The 25,980-nt window shown below is 42.9% G+C and overlaps 1 protein-coding gene across 5 annotated transcripts; it reads left to right on the top strand.

The window, feature by feature from the left end:
• Positions 1 to 28: 28 nt before the first annotated feature.
• On the top strand, positions 29 to 23,994 carry LOC121642699 (centrosome and spindle pole-associated protein 1-like). Of its 5 annotated transcripts, none has more exons than XM_041989555.1 (27): positions 29 to 101; positions 766 to 927; positions 1,156 to 1,228; positions 2,065 to 2,168; positions 2,763 to 2,828; positions 4,272 to 4,531; positions 4,624 to 4,724; positions 4,928 to 5,024; positions 5,489 to 5,546; positions 5,633 to 5,886; positions 6,998 to 7,113; positions 7,234 to 7,375; positions 8,799 to 8,919; positions 12,470 to 12,617; positions 12,711 to 12,878; positions 14,741 to 14,853; positions 14,938 to 15,087; positions 16,091 to 16,234; positions 19,631 to 19,744; positions 19,824 to 20,086; positions 21,761 to 21,900; positions 21,972 to 22,076; positions 22,217 to 22,257; positions 22,345 to 22,405; positions 23,117 to 23,223; positions 23,316 to 23,472; positions 23,649 to 23,994. In XM_041989555.1, exons 2-27 carry the CDS (start codon positions 829 to 831, stop codon positions 23,804 to 23,806), a joined length of 3,360 nt encoding a protein of 1,119 aa, XP_041845489.1. In that variant the 5' UTR covers positions 29 to 101; positions 766 to 828; the 3' UTR covers positions 23,807 to 23,994. The 5 variants fall into 5 exon arrangements, with proteins under 5 accessions (XP_041845489.1, XP_041845490.1, XP_041845492.1 ...); XM_041989556.1 differs by lacking the exon at positions 29 to 101 and adding an exon at positions 128 to 256; XM_041989558.1 differs by lacking the exon at positions 29 to 101 and having other exon boundaries at positions 658 to 927; positions 12,711 to 12,830; positions 19,824 to 19,890; positions 19,960 to 20,086.
• The last annotated feature ends 1,986 nt before the right edge of the window (positions 23,995 to 25,980 follow it).

The following is a 25,980-nucleotide window of genomic DNA, read 5'->3' as shown; positions in this document are numbered from 1 at the left end:
TGACATTTCAAACCGGAAGTACTATAATTGTTAACACACTTGTTAGCTAAGCAGGCTATATAGGCAGCGCAAACATTTTCAAGCCAAAACCCCGCTAAGTGGTAGGTCCTGTTTAGTTCTCAGAGGAAGCTAGCATTTACAGGAAAGAAAGCTAACCACCATTAGTTAGGATCACCATTCTTATATTTTCTGTCTTAATTTTATTATTATTTTGTGGCTTTGCTTTGCTTTACACAAAGCTAACCCTCAAGCTAAGGTAAGCTATAAAGCTTAAACCAACGTAACCGCCATTAGTTATGTTGTGGTTAAATTTTGAGTAGCTGTCATTGCTCTTCAAATGTATTATAGCATAGGTAGCTAATGAGCAAACGCATTAAAGTAGCTCAATTAGTTTCTATTGAATGCGACGCTTTTCTCCGCCGTTGCCTTAACAACGGACGATTAAAGAGACAGTAACTGCACACACCTAGGAAAAAAAACTACTGTCAGCTTAAATAATGTCAAAGAATTCTCTAGATCAGGGGTGTCAAACTCTGGGCCAGTATCCTGCAGGTTTTCATTGTTTCCCTCATCCAACACACCTGACTGAAATTAAGGGATTATTGTGGAGAAGTTGACAAGAAGCTGTTGGATCCATTTGATTTTATTCAGGTGCGTTGGAGCAAGGAAATAACTAAAACCTGCAGGATAGCGGTCCTTGAGGACTGGAGTTTGACACCCAATCTAGATTTTATGATAACATCTTCTTTGGGGTTCCTTCTTTAGGTGTTGAGGTAAAAAGAACGACTTGTTTGGACTTCAGCTGGAACATTTGACCAGGTAAAGGAGATGGATGAGGAGCTGGAGAGCTTCATCAGAGAGCGCAAAGCGCGCATGGCCGCGGATAAAGCCAGTTTACAGCAAGACCCACCTTACATGCAAATAAAGGTGAGTCTGAGTTAAGTGTTTCCACTCTGAGTTCCCCTTTCACCTTGACATACTTTAAGTCATGGTGGAAAGCTCTTCATCTTTTAGGCTGTACGTCCTTCTTATTATGCACATAAAAACCTGGGGTATGAGTTTGTCAGCAGTCTTGAATGACTGATATTACCTCTGTGGTGGCAACATGGCGCCTTCATCGTTTTAATCCATCATTTCTCTGTCTTTGACTGACAGGCTGAACCTCACAGAGCCTATGGGTCCACTGTTAAAGAGAACATCCCCCCCCAGTTTACAGCACATGGAAAAGGTATCAGTTAAAGCTGCAATGAATCATTTGAATACATCTGTCTGGTTTCACACAATTAAATAACCGTAAAGGTCCCTCATTATCATTTCATGAAAGATAAAGGTGAGTAAAGGTTCTGTAACTGGCTTAAATTACATTAATGTTTACTAATGTGACTTAATGAAATGTGTCATTTGCATATTTATGATTATGTGCGACTGCTTGGGCTTAAAGTGCGGTGTGATGAGTTAATGCAGTGAACTTAGCTCATACAGACAGAGAAAAAATAAAACTTTTTTATCTATAGTTTTCTTGTTTCTTCATGTCCACTGTTCCAGGATTATTATTCTGCTGCAGGAAGCAGGAAGTCAAAGCTAGCTGCTCGTTTTTCCTCTCATCTAAAGTAATGCTTAAAACCTTTTTTATCATGTAGTTTCCAGAAAGGAGCCTCCCAAGTCCACGTAGAGGTCCTGTAGCCTTTCCATCTGTTTGCCCCGAGACAAATCCAGAGTTAATACGAAGGATTTCTTCTTTCTTCACAGAGCAGACGGGATGCAGCTACTTTATATGCTGTTATATTATTTTGTTGGCATCAAAAGCCAGAAATCAAACGTATTTTCACTCTCACAGCTGTTTAAAGCTGAATATTTGTGATAACTGTAATTATTTCTCTGACAATCACACCAAGGAAATGTAAAATTGTAGCGTCCCTGTTTATTAAAGATGATGTGAGAAGTCTGTTATTAATGATCTGCTTTGTATGGATGAGAATCGGTTTTCATGGTAGATTTTCTGAACTGTGGCCGTAGTCTTGGTTTCACCATCTCTATTAAATATTGATGGGTGTGTTTTACCAGATGAGAGTTGCATTGTGGGTCTACCTCTGGGTGTGGAGTATGAGAAGAAGAAACAGAGGCTGCAGCACCAGCTTCGTATGGACTACAGGCGCTTCATGTCTCAGGTGACTCTGAGAGGCTTTGAGGTCACGCCAGGCTTCCGTTCATCTTTCAGTGGACTCTTTCTTTTTTCCTTTTTAGTGCCTTTTTACTAGAAAATGTTACTGTGACGAACAGCTACGTTTGAAACTGCTTTTCTATACTGAATTTGCTGAATCCGGCTGCGTCATGTAAACCAGTCTGAACAAGTGGAACACAGAACCTCCCAACGTCAGAGCAAAGCAGGATTACAGTATATTTCCATCCAGTCCGATATTTACTCTGTACAGCAAAGTTACTTATTTAGCGGTTTTCTATTTGTTTGTAAAACATCTGATTTCAGGTTTAAGGCTTATCTCGGATTATTTTCAGTAATCTGACCTTTTTTTTTGTTTTACAGTCACATGGCTAATTCTGACACATTTCCATCTTCATTATTGTGCACCATTCATTTAAAATAAACCTATAAGTAAATAAAAAAGGCATTTGACATAGACTGAAACATAAAACCCACGTCATCTTCTGCATCTGTTGTCAGTAACTGGTTCACATGGACACATCTTGTAACTTGAGTCTACAATGATGTATTTTCTCATAATTATTATATTTTTATATTACAGAAGAACCACTTTGACCATGAAGACCCTGGAGCTTTAATTTTTTATGACAACAGACGACCCAACAAGGTAAATGTGTCTTTGATGATTTTATTATAAATGTAGAATCTGATGTTGGAAAACAAAACAACCAGCTGTCTTATTATTAAAAAGTTAGCTAGTTAGATACATAGCTAGATGGAGTGAGTGGCTTATTCAGTTACTTGTAAACGCAAATACCTAAAATCTAACCAGCCAATCACATGGCAGCAAGTCACTACATCCAGTCATGTAGACGTGGTGAAGACGACTCGCCGAAGTTCAACCTGAGCATCAGAACGAGGAAGAAAGAAGATTTAAGAGACTTTAAACGTGGCATGGTTGTTGGTCTGAGTGTTTCAGAAACTGCTGATCTACTGGTTGCACTGGTTGGAGATGATAGAAGGACAACAGGAAGTCCAATCAGCACTGGTTCCTACCAAGGCCTGCAGAACATCTCTGAACACAACACGTCCAGCCTTGAAGCAGATGGGCTACAGCAGCAGAAGACACACCGGGTTCCTCCTGTCAGCTAAGAACAGGAAACTGAGGCTACAATTCACACACACTCACCAACACTGGACAATAGAAGATGGAGAAACGTTGCTGGTCTGATGAGTCTCCATTTCAGCTCCACATCCAGATGCTCGGCTCAGAATGTGCTGGAAACATCATGGAAACATGGATCCATCCTGCCTTGGATCAACGCTTCAGGCTGCTGCTGGTGTGATGGTGGGGGGAGATTTTCTTGGCCCACTTTGGGCTCCTTAGTACCAACATGACCTGGTTTAACCAGCACAGCCTACCTGAGTATTGTTGCTGACCATGTCCATCCCTTTATGACCACAGTGGAGCATCTTCTGATGCTACTTCCAGCAGGATAATGCACCATGTCACAAAGCTCAGATCATCTCCACCTGCTTTCTAGAACATGACGATGAGTTCACTGGTCTCCAACGGCCTCCACAGCCACCAGATCTCAGTCCAGTAGAGCATCTTTGGGATGTGGTGGAACGGGAGATTCTCATCATGGATGCAGCCGACAAACCTGCAGCAACTGTTTGATGCTGTCATGTTAATATGGAGAAAACCTCTGAGGAAGGTTTCGACTACCTGCTTCCATCTATCAGACCAGGGTTTAAAGCAGTTCTGGAGGAAAAAGGGGTCAAGCCTGGTTCTAGAAGGTGGACCTGGTAAAGTGGACAGTGAGTGTAAATGTCACTGAGTTAAAGACGGGGTTGTTGTGAAGCCATTGTGCCAAGATAACAAAACCTGTTTTACAGTCCAACTTTGTTCTTTTAACAGGTTTTAAACCACTTAAATTTTCTGTGCAAACCTCTGAATCACCTTCAGCTCTGGCTTCGGGTGCTGAAAACCAACCTTGTGGTGTTTCCTGTTACAGACAAACCTCTGCTGTCAGTTTATAGTCGGTCCGGCTCTCGCTCTGCATTCGTGTAAACAGCTGACCACGTCTTCTTCATCTTCTTTAAAAAGACCACAGCTACACTACAGCTCCCACTTGAAGACCAGGCGAGCGTTTTCCCCAAACAGACCAGAGGGCTGCGCCTCGCTGAGGTTAGCAGCTCCTCTCCCGAGGTGGACGGGGGGCCTGCATCAGTACTTCCCAGGCATCGTGAACGACGAGAGATGCCGGTGGAGCAGAATTCAGAGGAGGACGAGGAGATGGAAAGCAGAAGGCGAAGCAATCTGGGAACCAGTTATGAGAGAAGTCAATCCACTGGAAATGATGGCAGGTAGATGGATGACTTTGCTTTTGTAGGTTTGTTTTTATGTGCAGATTAAAGTGACTTTATTATTATCTCATTGCTTATTTTTAATCTTTCAGGGTAAAGAGGGAAAACGTCGTAGGTGTGGGCAGAGAAGGAAGGAGACCGAGATCGCTGCGCAAACATGAGGACACCGAGTTTGTCACTGGTCTGTTAATAGGTACGAACCAGAAAATGTTCTCTGTACACAACAAACGGACAAACCTTTGATTCCTTAAGAAGAAAAATTCCTTCCATGTTTGTTGGGAAAGAATTCCCTTCTCAGAATATTCCGAGAAAGGTTTTGGGAATTAAAGTGAAGATTTAACTAGATGTCATCTAAAAAAGAAACTGGCTCCTTGTAACTGCTTTTCTTGTTTTTAGGAGCGGCCGATACAGACGAGGCTTTACAGCGGAGGAAGGAGCGTTACAGACACGAGCTGCAGGAGCAGATAGCCGAGCAGCACCGTAACAAGAAGAGGTTCAACCTCTCTGATCCCCTTCTTACCAAAGACCCTTTAACCCTAAAAACTAGATGTTTATGTTTATATCATCATCAGTGTCTTAGGAGCGGGGGTGTGTGTCTCTGTGGGGTAAATGTGATGGATATTTTACCCTTTAGCTGATCTACGGAGGTTTTCCAGACATTTCTATCCCATCCAGCAGGTTTACAATCCAACCACTAAATGTAGTTTTATTCAGAGACTCTATCTGGTAAATCCACCATGATCCATGATAACAGCATTATTTATCACATTTAATCATAAAAACATCACCATCACTACTATGTTGCTAAGAGACCTTTATTTAGACCTGGACATGATAATGAAGCCACTTCCTGTCAGACTTTCCACCAATCAGAGAGCAGGTGGACCAAAACCATCAAAAATGACTTGGCATTTTAAGGGTTAATGGTCTCAACTCATGTTGATGTTCCTGCTGCAGGGAAAAAGACTTGGAGCTGAAAGTTGCTGCAACAGGAGCAAATGACCCCGAGAAACAGGTCGGCTGGTGTCTGGCAGCTTTTTTTAAATGTGTATTTACAGGTGTGTTTGTGTTTAATTTGTCCTGTCTCTGTCCACAAACCAGCCAGACCGGATCAGACAGTTTGGACTGAACAGGCGGAGGGGTCCTCTGCTTCTAGAGCCTCTAGCAACAGGAGAGAGTGGATCATCATCCAGAGCTGCACCCAGCAACAAGAAGAGGGAAAGAGAAATGCCTCCTCCTGAGCAGCCTCATGTTGCCTTCCAGTCCCCCCTGCTGGAGTACAGCTCCGCCCTCGGCCTGTCTCCCACCGGTCAGCCCTCTGCTCCGTCATTCCCAAGCGCCATGGACATTCCCAGGTATTCCTTAAACCTAAATCTACCCTCATTCAAGTTATTTAAATTGCGCTTTTTAATGGGGAATTTTATTTTGGTCATTAAGGGCACGGACGCAGAGCAATTGTTATTCATCTAAAGTATTTTAAGTTTTGAGAATCCGAACGTGGTTCGATCTGTAACGTTCGCTTTGACCTTCAATAGAAATTTCTGCTACTTGTGCAGAAACTTTCCTCACTGAGGACAGTGGAGAAAAATCTGATGATACGTTACAGTAGAAATATCAGAGTTTAAATAGATCACAGAAACTTCTGTCTGGATCTGTTTTTATTTTTTATTTTATCCTGTTTAGTGTTTTCACACAATTTCAACTTTGATTTTAGTGGATTTCTCCACAGAATATTCAGGGTTGAGTACTGTGATGGTGACAGTGGTTCATTCCCACAATTTCTCTTCTACATGTTCATATTATACATAAAATAAAAACAGAAAAATGGAACAGCTGCATCTGTTTCTGGTGCAGCATCGGGCTGAGAACACGGCGAAAGCTGGTAGAAAACACAATCAGTCCCCATCAAACTCACCCGACTGTTTGAGCTGCACCTGGACGCTTCCTGGAGAAGATCAGAGACAGTTGTTGATGAAAATAGCGAGAGAAACTGCTGTGTCACAAAACAAAAAACCTGGATGTTTACGGCTGGTTTACACGGTTCAGATACAGAGCCGGCCCAGGTTCAAATCCCGGCTCTTCGCTGCAGGCCGCTCGTCTTTCTCTGACCCACCAACAAATAACTAACCAATAAATAAATGGATTAAAAATGAACAAATGGGGATATTTGGGACATTTTGCTGTTAATAAACACATTCCCTGAAAAAAAAAATAAGGTCACATAATAAAACAGAGGAAAATGCAGAAACCTTAGAGTGAAGAAGATCCCAATTTCTCTAAATAAAAATAAGTCACTGATGTTTTCTGCAGTTCGGTTTCCAGCCTTTGGATCATGAGTGTCTGTTTGAGGCTGTATTTCTGGCCTCCATGCCTGCCTGTCTGCCTTAATTACAGCATAACAGAACATTCAGCCCTGCAGAAAGTCTGATTCACTCTGTTTAACATGATAAATCCTTTGTTCTGCAGAAATCCTGTGTATCTTTCTCATCCTCCTCCACTGAGTGAAGCTTGCAGAACCCCGTATGGAGAACCCCATCAGTACTACGGCACCAGAAACCTGCTGGACCCAAACATGGCCTACTGTAGGTTTTAGTCTCTGATGCATCGTAAAATAACTTCTTGTTAAACCTTTTTATTATAAAAGTTGATAAATGCCACATCCCAAAAGGTCACTCCATTTTTTGTTGAACTTCTCTTTGCAGACAGTAACTTACCAGTTCCCAGTGCTGGGTACCCCATGTCCTACTGGAGCGGACCACCAGGGGGAGCTGTGTCCAGCCAGTTTGGTGACCGTAGCCCTCACAGTCTGCACAGTGGCTGCAGCTTCCCTGAGCCTTCAATGTAGTATGTCTTCTCAAAATGAGCACTTTAATCCATTTTACCTGCATGCAGGCTGAAACCGATAACTCTGCGGGGTAATCTATGGAAAGAAAATAACAAGCTTAACCTCGGGATCAGGAATTGACATAGGATGAGTCTCTGACTCTGTTTTAAAAATAAATAGTATTTTCATGTCATAAGTGGCCTTTAACTCCCCCAGCTGTGCAGTTTCACGTTTACATGTTTCCTGTGGAAACAGACGTTCTGGAAACCAGCAACTTCTTAAGTAAAAGTCCAGTCTGAACAGAATGGTCTGCTCCCATGGACACAATTTAAGCAAAAGCATTTAATTAGATACAGACAAATTACAAAAAAGAGGCACCAACATTTTCAAATTTATTATTCAGGAAGCGACAAATAAAGTGCTTCTAATAAGACACAGAAAATAACTCTGCATAGCTGATGCATAAAGACGGATCATTAAACCCGTTTGATATTAAACTTGATTTGATGGAGACTTTAACTCCTTAACCAAAATGTTGACTAAAATGAGTAGAAATGGCTACAGTTTGTTCAGGTGAGACGTATTTTGCAGATGAATGGCATCTACTTCCTTGTGACTCTTCAGTGTGGTGTTCCACAGGGGAGTTGCCTTACTGTATTCCATTTATGTAAATGACTTACCTCATGTACAGTGCATGTATGGGAATTTCTGCAGTTGACACTACAATATATGTCTCTGGAGAAAATGTTCAGTATGTGAATCAGCCATTGCGAGAAGTAACTTTGGTCCCTAACTGGGTTCAGGAGACTGCTGAAGCTAAATGTTCTAAAGACAAAGGCTTTATTTGGCTGGGGTTATATGATAAGACCTAAACCTGAACTTCATCTGGCTGTACAGGGTCGTATTATGAAGCACGGTTTGAGTATTGATGAAACACTGTGTTGGTCATTACACATAAACAAAATGGTGACTAAAATGAGTAGAAGTGTCTCAACGATACAACGTGCAACACATGTGCCATCTGCCTTAACAGTTTACCTTTTGGTGCAATCTCTGGTACCAACTGTACCAGCCAACTAACTAAACTAAACCTTTATATTATTATTTGATACATCCAGTTACTGAGACCTGTTGCATCATTATATGGTAAAACTTTGTATAAAAAAGGTTTTTGAGCAATCTGATACTTGTCTTCTGCCCCCTGGTAGATACATTCTGCACTACAATAATTCTAGCATTGCACGGTACATAAATGGTACATAAATGCAAGTTACTTTTATTTTTAGATTTTGTTAAAGGGCCAAATTAAGATTTCAAATAAAAAATGAGAATTTTCTGGCCATAGTTTCTGTGGTCAGGAGTTAAGTTGTTTAGTGACAGAACGATGTCAAAAATAGTAAAAGAAGGTTTCCTTCAGATCTGAACTGTGTGATTCTCTAACAGTTCCTGCCGTCCCAGCAATGAGAGCGCCGCTGTGGATTCTCATGCCAGCGGCTTCCCTCCAGAGAGATCCAGATCAGCCAGAGACAGGATTCTGAGCTACAGGGAGGCCCTGAAGCAACAGGTGCGATAACTAAGCATTCATTCATAGGAAAGGCTTCTTTTTATACAGTAAAGATAACTTCCCCTGACGTTAAGATTAATTCACTCTTATTACAGGAATAAACTGAAACAGTGTTAACCTCTTCTCAGTTGGAGTCTCCTGTACAGGAGGACAGCATGAGATACAGTACACAAGATGTTAAAACACACCAGGAAGCAGCAATGCTAGCATGTAGCATAGCAACATGACTAGCAGGAGGCGGCAATGCTAACATGTAGCATAGCAACATGCCTAGCACTAAGCAGCAATGCTAGCATGTAGCATAGCAACATGACTAACAGGAAATGGCAATGCTAGCATGTAGCATAGCAACATGACTAGCAGGAAGCGGCAATGCTAGCATGTAGCATGGCAACATGACTAGCAGGAAGCGGCAATGCTAACATGTAGCATAGCAACATGCCTAGCAGGAAGCGGCAATGCTAACATGTAGCATAGAAACATGACTAGCAGGAAGCAGAAACATGACATGGAGAAACTCTGCCAAAAGACTCCACTAAGCATCGACATCCAAACCAAACACAGTTCAAACCCCAGCAGTTCTATGTGAATGTAGAAACCATGAGAACATCTCTGTCCATGTTAGAGCTTCTGCTAATTTCTCCACACAAACCAGGAGTCACATGACAGCAGAGACTCTGCTGGTTCCAGAGACGTCTGTCTCATCACGGTGGGACAGAAACTCTGGAGCTAGCAGCCAGAACCAGAAACCAGGTCTTACTGCTGCTGTTTGTGGTGAAAAGTTTGATTTCAGCTCTAAAAACTCTGCTAATGTTTCTCCAATGACTCTGCCTTTGTTTGACATGAATCATGAAGGTCCTGCTGGTTTCCATGGAGATAGAGATTCACTCTTCCTATCATAGACTATCTTTACTCATTCCCAGATGATATCTTTCTGGTTTTCACTGAAAGTAAAGTGGTTTTCGTTTACATTTTCTACTGTGTTCCAGGTGAATTTACTCTGACACAGTAACACGTGTCCTGATTCTGACACGTCTGTATAATCTCACATGTCTCGGCTTTCTGTAGAGATCAGGGTTATACATGCAGCCCTGGTAGTTGTGGAGATTTATTTAATTTATTTGGGGTTTTGTCATTTCAGACTGGAGGCAGAAAATATGGGCCTCATCAAGTAGAGGTTAATATATGGATGAAATTATAAATGATCACAGTAAATCTAAACCACGAGGCAGGTTTGAGGTATAAGGACGAGGTTATGATGAAGGATGATGAACCACTGAAACCAACAAGAACCGTTCTCCTCAGCAGCACACTGTCAATTTTTATGTGTTTGTGTTCAGCTGGTTTCAACAAAGAGGGAAATTCTGTTATTTTTATTTTTAAATGTGGAGAGACAGGAAGCTTTTTCTGTTACTGCATCCCAATCTGTGCTATGTTGGCAGGGAGCTTCCAGGAGAGGGAGCAGCGATCCTTACAACCAGGTAAAACGATCTAGAGAAGACTAGAAGATGGAGTAGGAGTCATGTCGTGCCCTTAGATCTTCATTTTATTTTTTCTTAGAGTTTACAAAAGAAATATTTTTAGTCTTCCCCTTTTCAGATGTTGCACCTCAGTCCCATCCCAGTCCTTCCGATTTTCTCTCTAGATTATCCAAAATTATTTTAGTTAAGTATTTTTCTGACATACAGATCTGTGTTTGGTGTACAGTAAACGTCTGGAGCCACCCTTCATTTCTGTCATTACTTTCATAATCTTTGGAAATAGTTCTCCAGGGTCCTTGAAGGACTTTCCAAAGTTCTTCTTTGGATGTTTCTGCCTTTTTGTTTGTTCTCTGTCCGGATGATCTTACACTGCTTCAGTAATGTTGAGGTCCGGGTTCTGGGAGGATCCATCCCTCCATCAGACCAGTTGAGGTCTGGGTTCTGGGAGGATCCGTCCATCCATCAGACCAGTTGAGGTCTGGGTTCTGGGGAGGATCCATCCCTCCATCAGACCAGTTGAGGTCTGGGTTCTGGGGAGGATCCGTCCATCCATCAGACCTGTTGAGGTCTGGGTTCTGGGGAGGATCCGTCCATCCATCAGTCCAGTTCTTGTGTCATGTGACATATCTTAGCCTTTTCTCGCTGTTTCCCTTCCTTACAGCCATGTTTCCATGGATACCATTTCTGATGCGGCTTCATCAGAAATAGATTTGGAGTAGATGGATCAGCTGAAGGTCCAGATGCATCTCTCAGATCCTGGTTCAGGTCTTTGGTGGATTCTCTTCTGTAGAGTTTTTAGCTAACAGGTCTGTGGGATTCACTTTGTTGCTGCTAAAATCCGGTTTTCTGTCAGGCTGTCTGGTCTTTTACTGGTTTTTACAGATGTAATGAAAGAAATGATACAAAAAAGCCTAAAGGTCCAGTTTGAAATGGTTTATTTTCTAAGTTTTCTATGATGTGTCGACACGGGACTCATCTCGTGAGTTTAGAGCCTTTTTGTGCCTGAATGATTCTTTGGTCAGAGTTTAGTGGCTTAAAAAAACACATTCTTCTGAAAATAGTCGAGTACAAGGACTGGACAGAAGAGAAAAAGCAGCCGATGGCTGACGACAAACTCTGAACGACTTTCACCAAGCCTGACGAACTGCTATGAACTAGCACGAGAAAGCTTGGCCCCTTAAAAGAAAATGGGGAAAAAAAAGGACTGGCTCAAAACATTTCCTCAGTAGAAGCTGATCGAAATCATTCACAGTTTTCTGTTTTGACTGATAAAGTTAAATAAAATTAAAATAAATTGTTTTTAAAGTGTATTTTAACCTTTTAAACATATATTTAGCTTTCTTTTTAGGTCTGTGTCTATTCTTCCCTACTAGACTATTGACAACTTTACCGTCAATCTAAGCTCTCTGATTGGTGGAAAGTCTGACAGGAAGTGGCTTCATCATCATGTCCAGGTCTAAATAGAGGTCTCTTAGCAACATAGTAGTGATGGTGATTTTATGATGAAATGTGATAAATAATGCTGTTATCATGGATCATTGTGGATTTACCAGATAGAGTCTCTGAATAAAACTACATTTAGTGGCTGGATTGTAAACCTCCTGGATGGATAGAAATGCTGGAAAACCTCCGTAGATCAGCTGAAGGGTAGCTATCCATCACATTTACCCCACAGAGCTACACACCACCGCTCCTGAGATGCTGGTGAGGATAGAGACAGCGAGTTTTAATGGTTAAAGTTTTGGCGCTTTAAGACAAAATATAAAGAAATGAGCGGCGGCTCAAAGGTTTTGTATTATAGTCAGATATTTATCAGTCATTACTAAAAAGGTGTTGATGGATTTTAGATCCATACGCAGCACTGGTATCACCACTGTCTGACTAGTGTAGGATGAAAATGACCTACTTTGTTCAGAAACGTGTTTCCTTCCTCTGCAGTTTTAAGAGAAAAGGAGTTTTTCTAAGGATTTCTCTGCTCCCGCGTTGGAGATAACTGGTCAGACACTGACCTGCTGATGAAATTTATTGACTTTTATTGAGCATCATGTAACTGAGACGTTGTGTTTCAGATCCAGGAGCAACAAGAACGCAGGCGTCTGGAGCAGGAGGAGAGGGAGCGCTACGAGGCCCGGCTGGAGGCGGAGATGAAGAACCACCAGCCATGGGGGCGAGGTGGAGGAGGGGCCCCGCTGCGGGACAGCACTGGAAACCTCATTGGTGGGTCCCCCACACTTTTGTCTTTGATTTGAAGCAGTAAATTGGAGATGTGGAGGATTTGTGATGATTCCAACTTGTTTCCTGCTGAACCAGCTGATCTCAATCGGATGCACAAGCTGAACGAGGAGGCCTACAGCAACCCGGAGCAGTGGCAGAGGAGAGCCATGATGGCCCGTCGAGCAGAGCAGCCCGACCCCAACGAGAGGGTCTCTGGTACTGTAGCAGAGTGCAGTAACCATGACAATAGTGACAGGTTGCCTGGTAACCATCCCCCTCATCCTTCACATGATCAGTAGTTCTTGTTCACGTTTCTTTCATTCCACATTTTATGTTATTGGATTCAATTTCTTTTTTTTTTTTTTTTTTTTTTTTTTTCAAATTTGATCAAATGTATTTAAAGAAAAGAAGACAAAAATCACACAAGTATTCACAGGCTTTGAATTCAGGTACTACCTGTTTCCACTGATCGTCCTTTCAGGTGTTTCTACAGCATGGTTGGAGGGAAATTCAGTTGGTTGGACAGGGCTGGGTGATGTGGCCCATAACTAATATCACAATATATCTTGATGTTATGACATCTCCTCTAAAACGTGGGGCCATGTGGGGATTTAGTCCCTGCAGCTGTTGTCTCTCCATCTTCGACTTTTTGTATGTTGTATGGGATTGATTTAGCAAACAAAGACACCGGAGTAGTTTGCTTAGAGGCTGGTTTGTTTGACGTTTTCTTGGGTGCAGGTGGAGATGTGGCCATGTGGAGTTTGAGACTTAGAGATAGGGTGAGAAGCTGGGCGATCCGGGAGGGGTTCAGAGTAGAGTCTGCTCCTCCACATGCAGAGGAGCCAGATGAGGTGGCTCGAGCATCTGGTCGGGATGCCTCCTGGACGCCTCCCTGGTGAGGCGTTCCAGGCACGTCTGCTTTTACTTTTTCCTCAGTTTACTGAAGCAACTGGCCCGTCCCTTTGGTGGAAATGTAGTGAATGTTAACGAGAAACTAGAAACTAACTGGAAGTTTACTCAAAGCAAAGCCTGTCATCCTCAGAAGTTTCTGCACTGCTGTCGCTCGGAAGTGGGAGGACGAGAGGTTAAAAAAATATGGTCAAATAAAATTGTGTTTTTTTTGTTTTTGATGTACAAACTATGGAACAAACCATTTACATTTTTTAAATTCTATTTTAACAACTAAAAGGAAAAATGCCTCATTTCATGTTTTAGTTTTTTAATTTTAAAACAAAAATCCAAAACACCTTTTTTCTTTTCTTTTCTTTACTTTTCTTTTTCTTTTCTTTTTCTTTTAAGATACTTAATGGAAAATCCAGTGACATACACTGACCATTAAGGCTTGTAAACTAGCCTGATGTACGTATTAACTTCCTCTGCTACAGCACATGGAGTTTTCTGGTTGGGGGGTTTCTGTGTTCGAGGCGTTAGTTTAGCTCCTCCCTCCCTCTTCTATCTTGGAAATCACGTGCAGTTGAAGCTGAAGTTTACATACACGATAAAAAGTTTAGTCAGACTAAACTTTTCCTGTTTTAAGGTCTGTTGAGATCAGCTAAATTATTTCTTTTACTAAATTCCTCAATAACGAGAGAATATTTCAAGTTTCCCAAGTATTTGATATTTTTATGAGCCTGAGACCAGAACTTTGTGACGGTCAAGCCGAAACTCTGAAGCCACTTTGTTCAGAGATCTTCTGGATGGAAAACCTGCCCGGGAACTCTGGCCCTCAGACTGGAGCGAAGGTTCATCTCCTGACAGGAAGCAGCGAGAGGAGAACATCTCTGAAGATGGCTGACGTTCCTCCTCCAACCTGATGGAGCTTGACATGTCCTGCAAAGAATAAACAGGAGAAACGGCCCAAAAATAGGCATCAAACTTTAGAAGGGTTGAGGATGTAATTGCTGCCAAAGATGCTTTAAAGTATGGAGCAAAGGTTGTGAATACTTGTACACAAGGAGTTTTCTTCTTTTTTTCCCCATCTATACCTCGTCAGGACTCCCAAAAAAAAGTTCTTCCTAATCTCAATTTTCCTGGTTAAATAGAGGTTAAATAAAAATGTACTTCAGTCATAAAGTTCCTCTGTCTACCTCGCTGCAAGATTTCCTCCTCGTCTCCTTCCTTTTCAGGCTTCACTCACGTCCACACCCCCCAGTTTGCTAGAGGCAACGTTTTCTCCAACCAGGCCACCGAGCAGCAGCTGCAGGAGCAGGACAAGTACAAAGCTTACCTCAAACAGCAGGTATCTAAACCAGCACAGTCAGGATGTGGTTGCATCCAGCACTTTTAGATTAAATGGTTTGACTTCGCCTCCTTGCATTTTCAGATTGAAGAGAAATTACGTAAAAAAGCAGAGGAGCGGGAACGAACCAGACAGGAGGAGGAGAAAGAGGAGAAGAGGCTGGCAGAGCAGAGGGCTCGCATCCAGAGGGAGTACGAGGAAGAGCAGGAGAGGAGGAAACGCAAGGAACTGGAGGTAAAGAAAGAGCAAAATCTAATCTTTCTACATATTTTCATCTTTTCTTTACTCAGTTTGACCCTTAAAACTCTCTGGGAGCTATTTCTTCTCTCATCACCACCTTCTCAGGAGCGGTGGTGTGTAGCTCTGTGGGGTAAAATGTGATGGATAGCTACCCTTTAGGATCTACAGAAGTTTTCCAGGCATTTCTAGCCCGTCCAGGAGGTTTACAATCCAGCCACTAAATGTAGTTTTATTCAGAGACTCTCTGGTAAATCCACAATGATCCATGATAACAGCATTATTTATCACATTTCACCATAAAAACATCACCATCACTACTATGTTGCTAAGAGACCTCTATTTAGACCTGGACATGATGATGAAGCCACTTCCTGTCAGACTTTCCACCAATCAGAGAGCTTAGATTGACGGTAACGTCCAATCAGGAGCAGCCAAAGATCAACCAGTGAGCAGAAAGTTCTATGTGTGTGTGAAAAGAAGAAAAATAATGCTCCTCTATGGCTGGAATAAAGCCAAGAAGACGTTTCTGATGCACGGTGGCGCCACAAAGCAGCTGAGCTGGAGTTGGTTTAGTGAGGATAGCAGGTAAATAGTAGCAGGAATAACTGGAAATGAGGAAAAAGTGGAAACATGGAAATAGTTTCTGTTGTGTGTTTGTTTCAATAACAATATTTTTTCTCCTGAAAGACTTGAGAGAACGATGAGATGAGAAAAGGTTTGGTCACTGTTGATCTGTGTGTTATTTCTACAAAGTTCTGTTAATAATAAATTCTGCTTTCTTCTTCTGGTCGGCCTTTATGCTGCTATATCTATTCATACATTCATTTTACATCATTTTACCTCCCAATCTGACAGCTGACAAACATCATGAAGTTTCACATAAAAAAAAACAAAACAAAAAAAGAACAGGCAGACCAAGAGAGCTAAAAAGTTGGAGTTTTAAGGGTTAAAGACTAAAGTTTACTGTCTCTGTCCTTGTTTCTAACCCACATGTCAGCAAAAGGCCAAGAATGAGGAGCTGATTCAGCTGGCAGAGCAGAGGAAGATGGGAGCAGAGAGGAAGAAGAAAGAGGAGGAGGAGAAGGAGAACGCAGCACTGAGGAGACAATATGAGAGAGAGAGGCAGACACGAGTGGAGGAGGTCAGTTCAAAGACTCCCCTGTAGTCCTAGTCTTCTCTAAGAGGCGTTGTTTTTGCTAAGCAGGTCTTAGCTTTGCATCATCAACAGCAAACTTCCAATACTGAGAGTTTTTACAGCCGGCGGTTATAAACATTAGATCAGGACCAGATAAACAGAGCGGCTGACTCCAGCTTCACCAAGTCATTAAGGAACCATGTTTGATTTCACGATATTTATTCAGTTTTCACCTCTCTTCAGGCTGCAGGATCAGACAGTGATGCTCAACAAAACAAGTACAGTCATGTGACAAAGGACGTTTTTAACTCCACCACTTTACATCCAGAACATCAAGAATCATCTGGTTCTAACTCGGTCTTTAAAATGAGGGGAATACATCCTCTGACAGTTATTTATTAATCTAAGCTAAAATTCAGAAGCAAGGTGTTAAAACTCCCACCAGGATAGTCCGGGGCAAATCTAAAAGATTCACGCTTTCTAAAACTTACTCAAGCGGATGCAGTTACAGCAACTGCTCACTAGGGGGCGATATTCCCTGAAACAACAACTAACCAAGAAGAAAGAAGAAAATAATAATAATAATAATAAATGGATTAGATTTATATAGCGCTTTTCAAGGCACCCAAAGCGCTTTACATAGTGTATCCATTATTCATCCACTCCTCACTCATACCTGGTGATGGTAAGCTACGTGTGTAGCCACAGCTGCCCTGGAGCAGGCTGACGGAAACGTGGCTGCCAGTCCGCGCCTACGGCCTCTCCGACCATCACCGAACATTCATCCACACATTCATACACCAGCGATGCCAACACTGGAGGCAAGGAGGGTTAAGTGTCTTGCCCAAGGACACAACGACAGATGACTGCGGGAGCGGGAATCGAACCGCCGACCTTCCGATCATTGGACGACCTGCTCTACCGCCTGAGCCACTGCCGCCCCAGGTCACTGACAGACCAGGACCAAAAAAAACAGCTCATTCACTGCAAGTAAGCAGCACCTAGTTTCTCCAGTCGGGTTTCTGTTTTTACTTTGACATTTTCTCCAGTATGAGCAGCAGGAGAGGCAGCGAGCTAGTCCATGATGATTCCTACCTCACTTCCTCTCTTTGGCTCTCCGTTTGTTTCCCATTGCAAGCAAACCGGACCAGGGTTTACATACTGAGACCTCTGGTTCTCAAGCAGATCAGAGTTCAGTTTGTTGGGCTGCACCTGAGTGCGAATGAGCTCTCATGCTGCTCCAAACCGTTCGGGTTCCAGGGTTAGATTTAAAATGGACCAAACAACGCCAGTGTGAATGCGGTCTCAGGTGGACCTTAATGTCAGGTAAGTAGCAGCCAGGTGCTTCTGATCATCACTGATCATCTGCATCAGCTCCTCTTATAACAGCAGACGTGTTTTTCAGTTCGCTGCTCTGCAGCATTCAGGTGTGTGTTAACACGATGCCAAGAAGGAACGACATCAGCAGTGATCTTAGAGAAGCAGCTACTGCTGCCCATCAATCTGGGAAGCAAGGTAGCAGCGTCAGAGCCAGAACCACCGGGCTAAGCAGGAGTCGCTACCCTGATGCTGGTCAGAACCACCGAACTAAGCAGGAGTCGCTACCCTGATGCTGGTCAGAACCACCGGGCTAAGCAGGAGTCGCTACCCTGATGCTGGTCAGAACCACCGAACTAAGCAGGAGTCGCTACCCTGATGCTGGTCAGAACCACCGGGCTAAGCAGGAGTCGCTACCCTGATGCTGGTCAGAACCACAGAGCTAAGCAGGAGTCGCTACCCTGATGCTGGTCAGAACCACCGAACTAAGCAGGAGTCGCTACCCTGATGCTGGTCAGAACCACCGAACTAAGCAGGAGTCGCTACCCTGATGCTGGTCAGAACCACCGAACTAAGCAGGAGTCGCTACCCTGATGCTGGTCAGAACCACCGAACTAAGCAGGAGTCGCTACCCTGATGCTGGTCAGAACCACCGAACTAAGCAGGAGTCGCTACCCTGATGCTGGTCAGAACCACCGAACTAAGCAGGAGTCGCTACCCTGATGCTGGTCAGAACCACCGGGCTAAGCAGGAGTCGCTACCCTGATGCTGGCCAGAACCACAGAGCTAAGCAGGAGTCGCTACCCTGATGCTGGCCAGAACCACAGAGCTAAGCAGGAGTCGCTACCCTGATGCTGGCCAGAACCACAGAGCTAAGCAGGAGTCGCTACCCTGATGCTGGTCAGAACCACAGAGCTAAGCAGGAGTCGCTACCCTGATGCTGGTCAGAACCACCGGGCTAAGCAGGAGTCGCTACCCTGATGCTGGTCAGAACCACCGGGCTAAGCAGGAGTCGCTACCCTGATGCTGGTCAGAACCACCGGGCTAAGCAGGAGTCGCTACCCTGATGCTGGTCAGAACCACCGGGCTAAGCAGGAGTCGCTACCCTGATGCTGGTCAGAACCACCGAACTAAGCAGGAGTCGCTACCCTGATGCTGGTCAGAACCACCGAGCTAAGCAGGAGTCGCTACCCTGATGCTGGTCAGAACCACCGAACTAAGCAGGAGTCGCTACCCTGATGCTGGTCAGAACCACCGAGCTAAGCAGGAGTCGCTACCCTGATGCTGGCCAGAACCACCGAGCTAAGCAGGAGTCGCTACCCTGATGCTGGCCAGAACCACAGAGCTAAGCAGGAGTCGCTACCCTGATGCTGGCCAGAACCACAGAGCTAAGCAGGAGTCGCTACCCTGATGCTGGCCAGAACCACAGAGCTAAGCAGGAGTCGCTACCCTGATGCTGGCCAGAACCACAGAGCTAAGCAGGAGTCGCTACCCTGATGCTGGCCAGAACCACAGAGCTAAGCAGGAGTCGCTACCCTGATGCTGGCCAGAACCACCGGGCTAAGCAGGAGTCGCTACCCTGATGCTGGCCAGAACCACCGAGCTAAGCAGGAGTCGCTACCCTGATGCTTTAAGGTTTCGGCCATCAGGCCAACAGTGTGTGCAGCATCCCACCTTATGCAGCATGCTTATTATACTGTTCAATAACCTTAGTATCACCTGAACAATGCAATAATCAGCAGCAACAGGACCTGGACACCTTCCAGTCGTTTAGTGGACCATGAACTCCTCTGGATACCAAAGTATTCTTGAGTCTAATGTGTCTGTCCAAGAATATTTACCTAATTTTAGGATTTGGTAGAGCCAGATGAGTTTTTATATTTCGATGTCCTGCTATGTGAAACCTACTTTCTTTTCTCTAAACTGTAAGATGCTGGCTCTTTGACACATTCAGATTAAAACTACCCCACATGTCCTCTTCATGGTTCAGGATCGCTTGCTCAAACCCCTCTACCGTTGCATCCTAGGTTTGTGGCAGCAGCTAATCAGGCTAAATGGTATTCATCTGTCTGGCTGTGTCTTTAGGTCTGCAGGGAGCCTTCACCTCCGATCCCCACTCTGCAGAAGAAACATGGGCAGCAGCAGAACCCCCCCAGACCCCCCACCGTCGACAGCCAGCACTCTGCTGCTCCTTTTTCTGTGAGTCGAAAACCAAACTGTTTATTTAGCTTCTCTAGCAGCTGGTTTGCCTGGATGAATAAAGGTTCTGGTGTTTCAGGAGCGCTCTCTGTCGGGTCTGGAGTCCCCTCCTGTCCCTGCCTGCAGGAACCAGCTCAGAGCTGCAGGTACTGGAAAGCTAATGGTGGTCAGAGTGGAAACTTCTCCAGATAAAGACAGTCTGACTGTGTTTTCAGGACACCGCCATGACTTGTTCAGCGAGCTGTCAGCATTACGGCAGCAGCTTCGTAGCGAACAGAAACGCCTGGAGAGTCGTCTGCAGCAGGAGGACTGGGAGGACCTGGATTCTCCGACCAGCTTCAGGTCAGACCTGGTTAGAAGCAGCAAACCTTTGAACTCCTTAATACCTGGTGTCACCACTGCTGCTCTTTATTCCTTTTTATTTAACTCATTTTTTTATTTATGTATTTGTTTTATTCACTCCTGTTTTTATATTATTTATGTTTATTTTATTTAATTGCATTTTATTCTGGTCTTTTTCCTGATTTTTTTCTTGTATTTATTTTGTTTCTATATAATTGTAAATAAATCCAGGTGTTTAGGGGTTAAAACTCCGGGGACCCCAGGACCCAACAGGTCCTTTTAGCCACTTTTTAATTTTTTTATAGTCACTATTTGTGTTGCCTTGGCAGGAAAAAATCTGCTGATGGCGTGAGATCATTTTCAGCGTCTTTCTTAAATTTATACACATTCATTTCTGCATCATTATTGTGCAAAATTTATCTCATCTTGAGAAAAATGAAACAAATTTTGAATTGAAAATGTTAATCTAGGTAAATTATTTCATCTTGCGATAACAAGGCTTCTTTTCTGGATATAACAGGTGAATATTTTGTGTTTAGTCAAATGTTTTTGCAAACTGAACATTTGGATGTCTTCAGCAGCAGAGTTGGGTTAACTCTTACGTAAGTCCTCAGGCCGTGACTTGATGCTATTAATCCTTCAGAATGGACTTGATGATCATCAATGTTCACACAGAAAACACTCATTTTGAGTTTGTTGTTGCTTTGATTGAAAGATTTGTCGTCATTAGATGACGGAATAATTAACTTGTGAAATAAATGGTGACAGGCAAGGCTGCTCTTAGCTTCTCATCCATCCATCCATCCATGCTGTATATTTGCTGTGCATTTCTATTTTCTCTGTTAAATCAAGCGTCCACCTAATGAACAGTTTATCTCCAGGACTCTCTCCCTGCCTCATGATGCACAGCGCTCCTCTGCTTTATTCTTATTTTTTCTCAATACTTGGAGTACAACGGTGGTTTGGCTTGGAGCGTTTCATAAAAAATATATTGTATGACCTCACCCTGTTAATTTGCTAATAGTACGTAGTTGTTAGGAAAATCCTTCCCAACACCAGAACTGCAACGTTAAACCTTCAACATAAGGAAGAACCACAGAGTTATTCAATGTATACAATTTTACTTGCAAGGAGTGTATGCACCATACAAGTATGATACACTGAGTTTTTTTTCACACATTTTTTTTTCAGTTTTTCACGCATTGCAAGACATAAAGGGAGGTTCACGAAGTCCTTCCCAGAATTACACAAGTCTCAGGTTACAGCATTTTTCCACTAAAGATAAGACATGGAAAATAAGAAGCATGGTAGGTAGGTTAGTGTCCGGTCTCCTAGTACAATCACGTCCTTTAATCTTATTCATGGGCTTGACTTTCTGTTACTTCAGACTCCAGCATAAACCAGGACACACATGCACAAAGAATGCTGCTAAGTACTTTTTTCTAAATCTTAATGATTAAAATGCAGACTGGTACAGAGTAGATACAAAGTAGATTCTAAAAACACAAAAGATTGGTAACGAATAATTTATAAAATCACAATATAATAAACATATTGATGATCCATATGATTTTCCTTACACGTGGTTTGTGAAGGTAATGAATGTTTGATGGAAATGTATGGTGGCACAGGTTTAGGTGATTAAAGGCTTCGTGTCTGTCCTCACGTGTCCAGACATCGGGAGCGTCCCACTGTGGATGTGTTTGACATGGCCAGGCTCCGTCTCCAGGCTCCGGTCCGAAGACCGAACTCCAGAAACATGGAGCCCAGAAACCTGCTGCGTATCCACGACTCCCTTCAGCTCAAATACAGAGGTAACACCTGATCTTTATTTCCCTCCACGGTAAACCGAGGCGGTCAGCTCAGACTGGTTTGTGTTTGACAGATGGAGAGTCCAGGCTGCAGGGAACAGGTCTGACCAGCAGGAGGAGCCGCAACTACAGAGATTCTCACCACCAGTTCAGCAGCCAGAGATCAACAGTCCAGGATGGTCAGAATTCACTGCTTCATGTTCTTTTTAATTTCCCGTCATCTGAAGAGAGGCCATGTCATGGAAGCTCTGCATGAAAACTTGTCTTGTTTGCTTTTTGGGGGAAACGGGGTCAAAAAAATAACATGTGTGTGTTGCAGATTATTTAGATCTGTCCCCATCTCAGCAAAATGATTATCAGGTGAGAAATGATTAATAAAACACCTAGAAAGCCAACATTTTATGTAGTCACAAGTCGAGTTGAATTGTGTGTGTGTGTGTGTTGCAGAGGAATGCGAGGGGGGAATCTGAAAGAGGTTTTCTGCTTGAGTCGGAGAGCGCTTTCATTGGTAAGACCAGCAAACATAAATTAAACATTCCTGCGATCTGACGGAACACAAACATCTTATATGACAGATTAAAAAGCTCAGGTTGTATGTTTAACCCTTCTGTCCTCCTCAGCGATGTCCACACACAAAACTGCTATAAATTTATCAAAAATCAATAACAGTATAAATCATAAATAGCATAAACATTTGAACAATGTCAGACCTGCTCGAAATTGCCAAACATTCAATACTTTTTTAGAACTTTAACCCTTATATATAATATTTTCCATGTAATAAATATTTCGGTGTCTGCCAACAATTTAACCAGTTAAATATGGTGAAATCCAGTAAAAATCTTAAGTATTACGACTTTTCTTTCAGATGAAATGGTGACAGTAAAGAATGAATTATTTTAAACTGGAAGATTGTGAGATTTAAAATATGTAGTTTTAATGGAAGTCAATGGGACATTTTTGGCCACCAAGGTCTCCAAAGAGAGAATCTGATACATAAAAAATAAAAATGCATTCAAATCAATTTAGCTACTAATTTTTGACATATCCAAGACTCCTGTCACCACCAAAGACTCACCCCCCCCTGATATTTATTACATGAAAAATATATATTTTTAAAATAAATAATGCAATCATTTAAATAATCAGTTTTGACTGCTTCATTATTAAGAGACATTATGTTCGAGCTGCTGATTTTAGTTTTCATTGTTTTGTTCAGACCCGCTTGGTGACGCCTCCCCAGTGCCGCAAGCTCCAGAACTCGAACGGATCGGTATGTCGGCCCGGGAGAGGAGGAGGCTGGCCAAGCAGTCGCAGCGCCCCCAGGTGATCTGCCTAGAAAACAGCCACGCATCCTCCTCATGGTGAAAAAACTGCAGTCTAATGACTAAACTGTTTCCTCAATCTTAACCTTACAGGAACGAGGCGCTTCCAGCCAGCGTCTCGGGCATCATGAAGATTATCCCGACCACTCAGGTAACCAACGGCAACGAGAAGCAGAGCCGGGCGGTGAGTGGAGGAGCCGGAACCGGACAGGACGTATGATGGCTCTCAGTCGTCGTGGCAACACAGCCGGTACAACTGTGAAATTCAGATTTGCTGGTTGACAGATTGTGTAATTTTAAGTATTTTTCCACAGATAAAAGATTTAAAATGGTTTAACAATGAGATTTTTTTTTGTTGGAAACGTATTTATTACCTGAGTCGGCAGCTTTGTTCTGTACATCACCTGCTTCCTCTGTTTTCTGTAGGACCGCTGGATGTGTCTGATGAGGACTCCTCCCCTCACAGTCTGAACCATCAGAGCTCCATGGAAACAGTCGCCACGGATCCCTGGACGCGACCGGGAACGTCAGACACGCTGAAATGTTTGGACCGACCTCTGAGGAGACACCGACCGACTACGTAGGAGGAGTGTGCCCTCAACTGATCGATCTTTGAACTGTGACATCATGGTTTTAATTTAACAGCATCACAGACAAACAATATTTAGGAAAAACTTGACCTCAGTGTTTTTTCCCACAGTGGGAACCGTCTTCCAGGCTTTTAATAATTGTATTGATTAAATTATGCTTTGAATAAATTATATTTTCATAACATTTTCTCCTCTTATTTTAATCAGATATCTCCTGTTTTTATTTGAAGCCCCAGTGAAGTAATTTCACACTAAATGTTGTGTAACAAACACTAAACATACACACATTACAAAAAAGCCTGATTTAACATACAACCTCTATAGGACTCCATATATATACCCCACATACCATTGCAATGTCTATAAGTAAAATATATATATACAGTATCTCTCAGAAGTTAGTACACCCTTCACATTTTTGCTTATATTTCATATCTTTTTATGAGAGAACACTATAGAAATGAAACTTTGACATACTTTTAGTTTGGTGTCCTGTATACACACACACACACCTCCCCAGATATAGTAATGTATAGTGATTCAGAAGATCAGGATGCATTTAATGACCAATCCAGTTTTTATTTATAATAGATGTCATTCAGTGTCTATATACAGCAGGGGGTATTCAGGTGTGCTTCTCCAGCACACCTGAATCAAATGAGTGGTTCGTTACCAGGTGTCTGCAGAGCTGAGTGACATCATGAGGAAATTGAGCTGTTGGAGTCAAGTGTATTGGAGAAGGTCTTCATTTAAAAGCTCCAGAATAGTAGATCTGGAGGACTGGACTTGGGCACTCCTGATATACAGACTCGCCTCTCCTCTTATTCTCTCTCTCTCTCTCTCTCTCTCTCACACACACACACACTGTGTACATCATATAAATGTCCATACATATCAGACAGTATGTCTGTCTGCAACCCCTCCCTCACACTCATTAGGATCTTTTCTGTCACCATAGTAACACAGGTGCTCTGTATGTGGTTGCCACTCTACTGAGCAGGTAGTAGCTGCAGTGGCACCTTCAGTTTAGATGGACACTCAGAAATTATTACACAAGTTTGTGTGTTTTTGTGGGACAGGAAGAAAAGTGGAGTTTAAGGTAAGTGGATCAACGCTTCAGGCTGCTGCTGGTGTCATGGTGGGGGGAGATTTTCTTGGCCCACTTTGGGCCCCTTAGTACCAACGTGGCCTGGTTTAACCAGCACAGCCTACCTGAGTATTGTTGCTGACCATGTCCATCCCTTTATGACCACAGTGGAGCATCTTCTGATGCTACTTCCAGCAGGATAATGCACCATGTCACAAAGCTCAGATCATCTCCACCTGCTTTCTAGAACATGACGATGAGTTCACTGGACTCCAACGGCCTCCACAGTCACCAGATCTCAGTCCAGTAGAGCAGCTTTGGGATGTGGTGGAACGGGAGATTCTCATCATGGATGCAGCCGACAAACCTGCAGCAGCTGTGTGATGCTGTCATGTCAATATGGAGAAAACCTCTGAGGAAGGTTTCCACCACCCGTTTCCATCTATCAGACCAGGGATGAAAGCAGTTCTGGAGGAAAATGGGTTCCAGCCTGGTTCTAGGGAAAGTGACTGGTAAATGTAGTAATATTAGTTGTTAAAGCCTATTGATTCCCATTTTTGGCTTTGGCCAGAAAATTAGCACCACCCTGTATGTATCTCGCTGAACCAGCAGCAAACCCCGTTTACCACAAGGATATCAGATAAAGTGCATCTTCTTTGGGAGATTTAACCCTATAGCTGCCTCTCGAAGCAAAGCTATTTAAGTAATTTTTATTATTTTTATGGCACTTTTCAAGCATCACTGCAACTCAAGTGCTTCACACAGAAGAAAATGTTTTTAGAATGAAATTAAACATCACAACAGTCATAAAATAGCTAAAAGTAAAACGAAAACACAATAAAAGTGTATTAATTAACATTGTAAAACCATATAATTAATTAAAATCATATTAAAAAGGAAAGAAATAATGAAACTGCTTCAGAGAGGCGGGTAAACTGGCCCGGGTGAGGACTAGTTCACCGGCAGGGAGCATCCTCGGAGAGCTGCGAACATGCAGACGTTCAGTTTTTCATGCGTTACATTATTCACTGTCTGTGAAGCAGCTCCAGGGTTGTTTCCAAATTACAACTTGAGCAATGTT

This window comes from Melanotaenia boesemani, chromosome 7 (genome assembly GCF_017639745.1).
Source record: "Melanotaenia boesemani isolate fMelBoe1 chromosome 7, fMelBoe1.pri, whole genome shotgun sequence".
NCBI classification, from domain to species: Eukaryota; Metazoa; Chordata; class Actinopteri; order Atheriniformes; family Melanotaeniidae; genus Melanotaenia; species Melanotaenia boesemani.
Note: the sequence above shows the minus strand (reverse complement) of the source record. Positions and strands in the feature narration are given on the sequence as shown.

What these genes read in the sequence shown, in the direction of transcription:
- LOC121642699 (XM_041989555.1), top strand. Translation starts at nt 829, where the DNA reads ATGGATGAGGAGCTGGAGAGCTTCATCAGAGAGCGCAAAGCGCGCATG. An exon ending in ACAGGCGCTTCATGTCTCAG is followed by an intron (nt 2,169 to 2,762) that starts GTGACTCTGAGA and finishes TTTATATTACAG; the next exon opens with AAGAACCACTTTGACCATGA. An exon ending in GGGAGGCCCTGAAGCAACAG is followed by an intron (nt 8,920 to 12,469) that starts GTGCGATAACTA and finishes GTTGTGTTTCAG; the next exon opens with ATCCAGGAGCAACAAGAACG.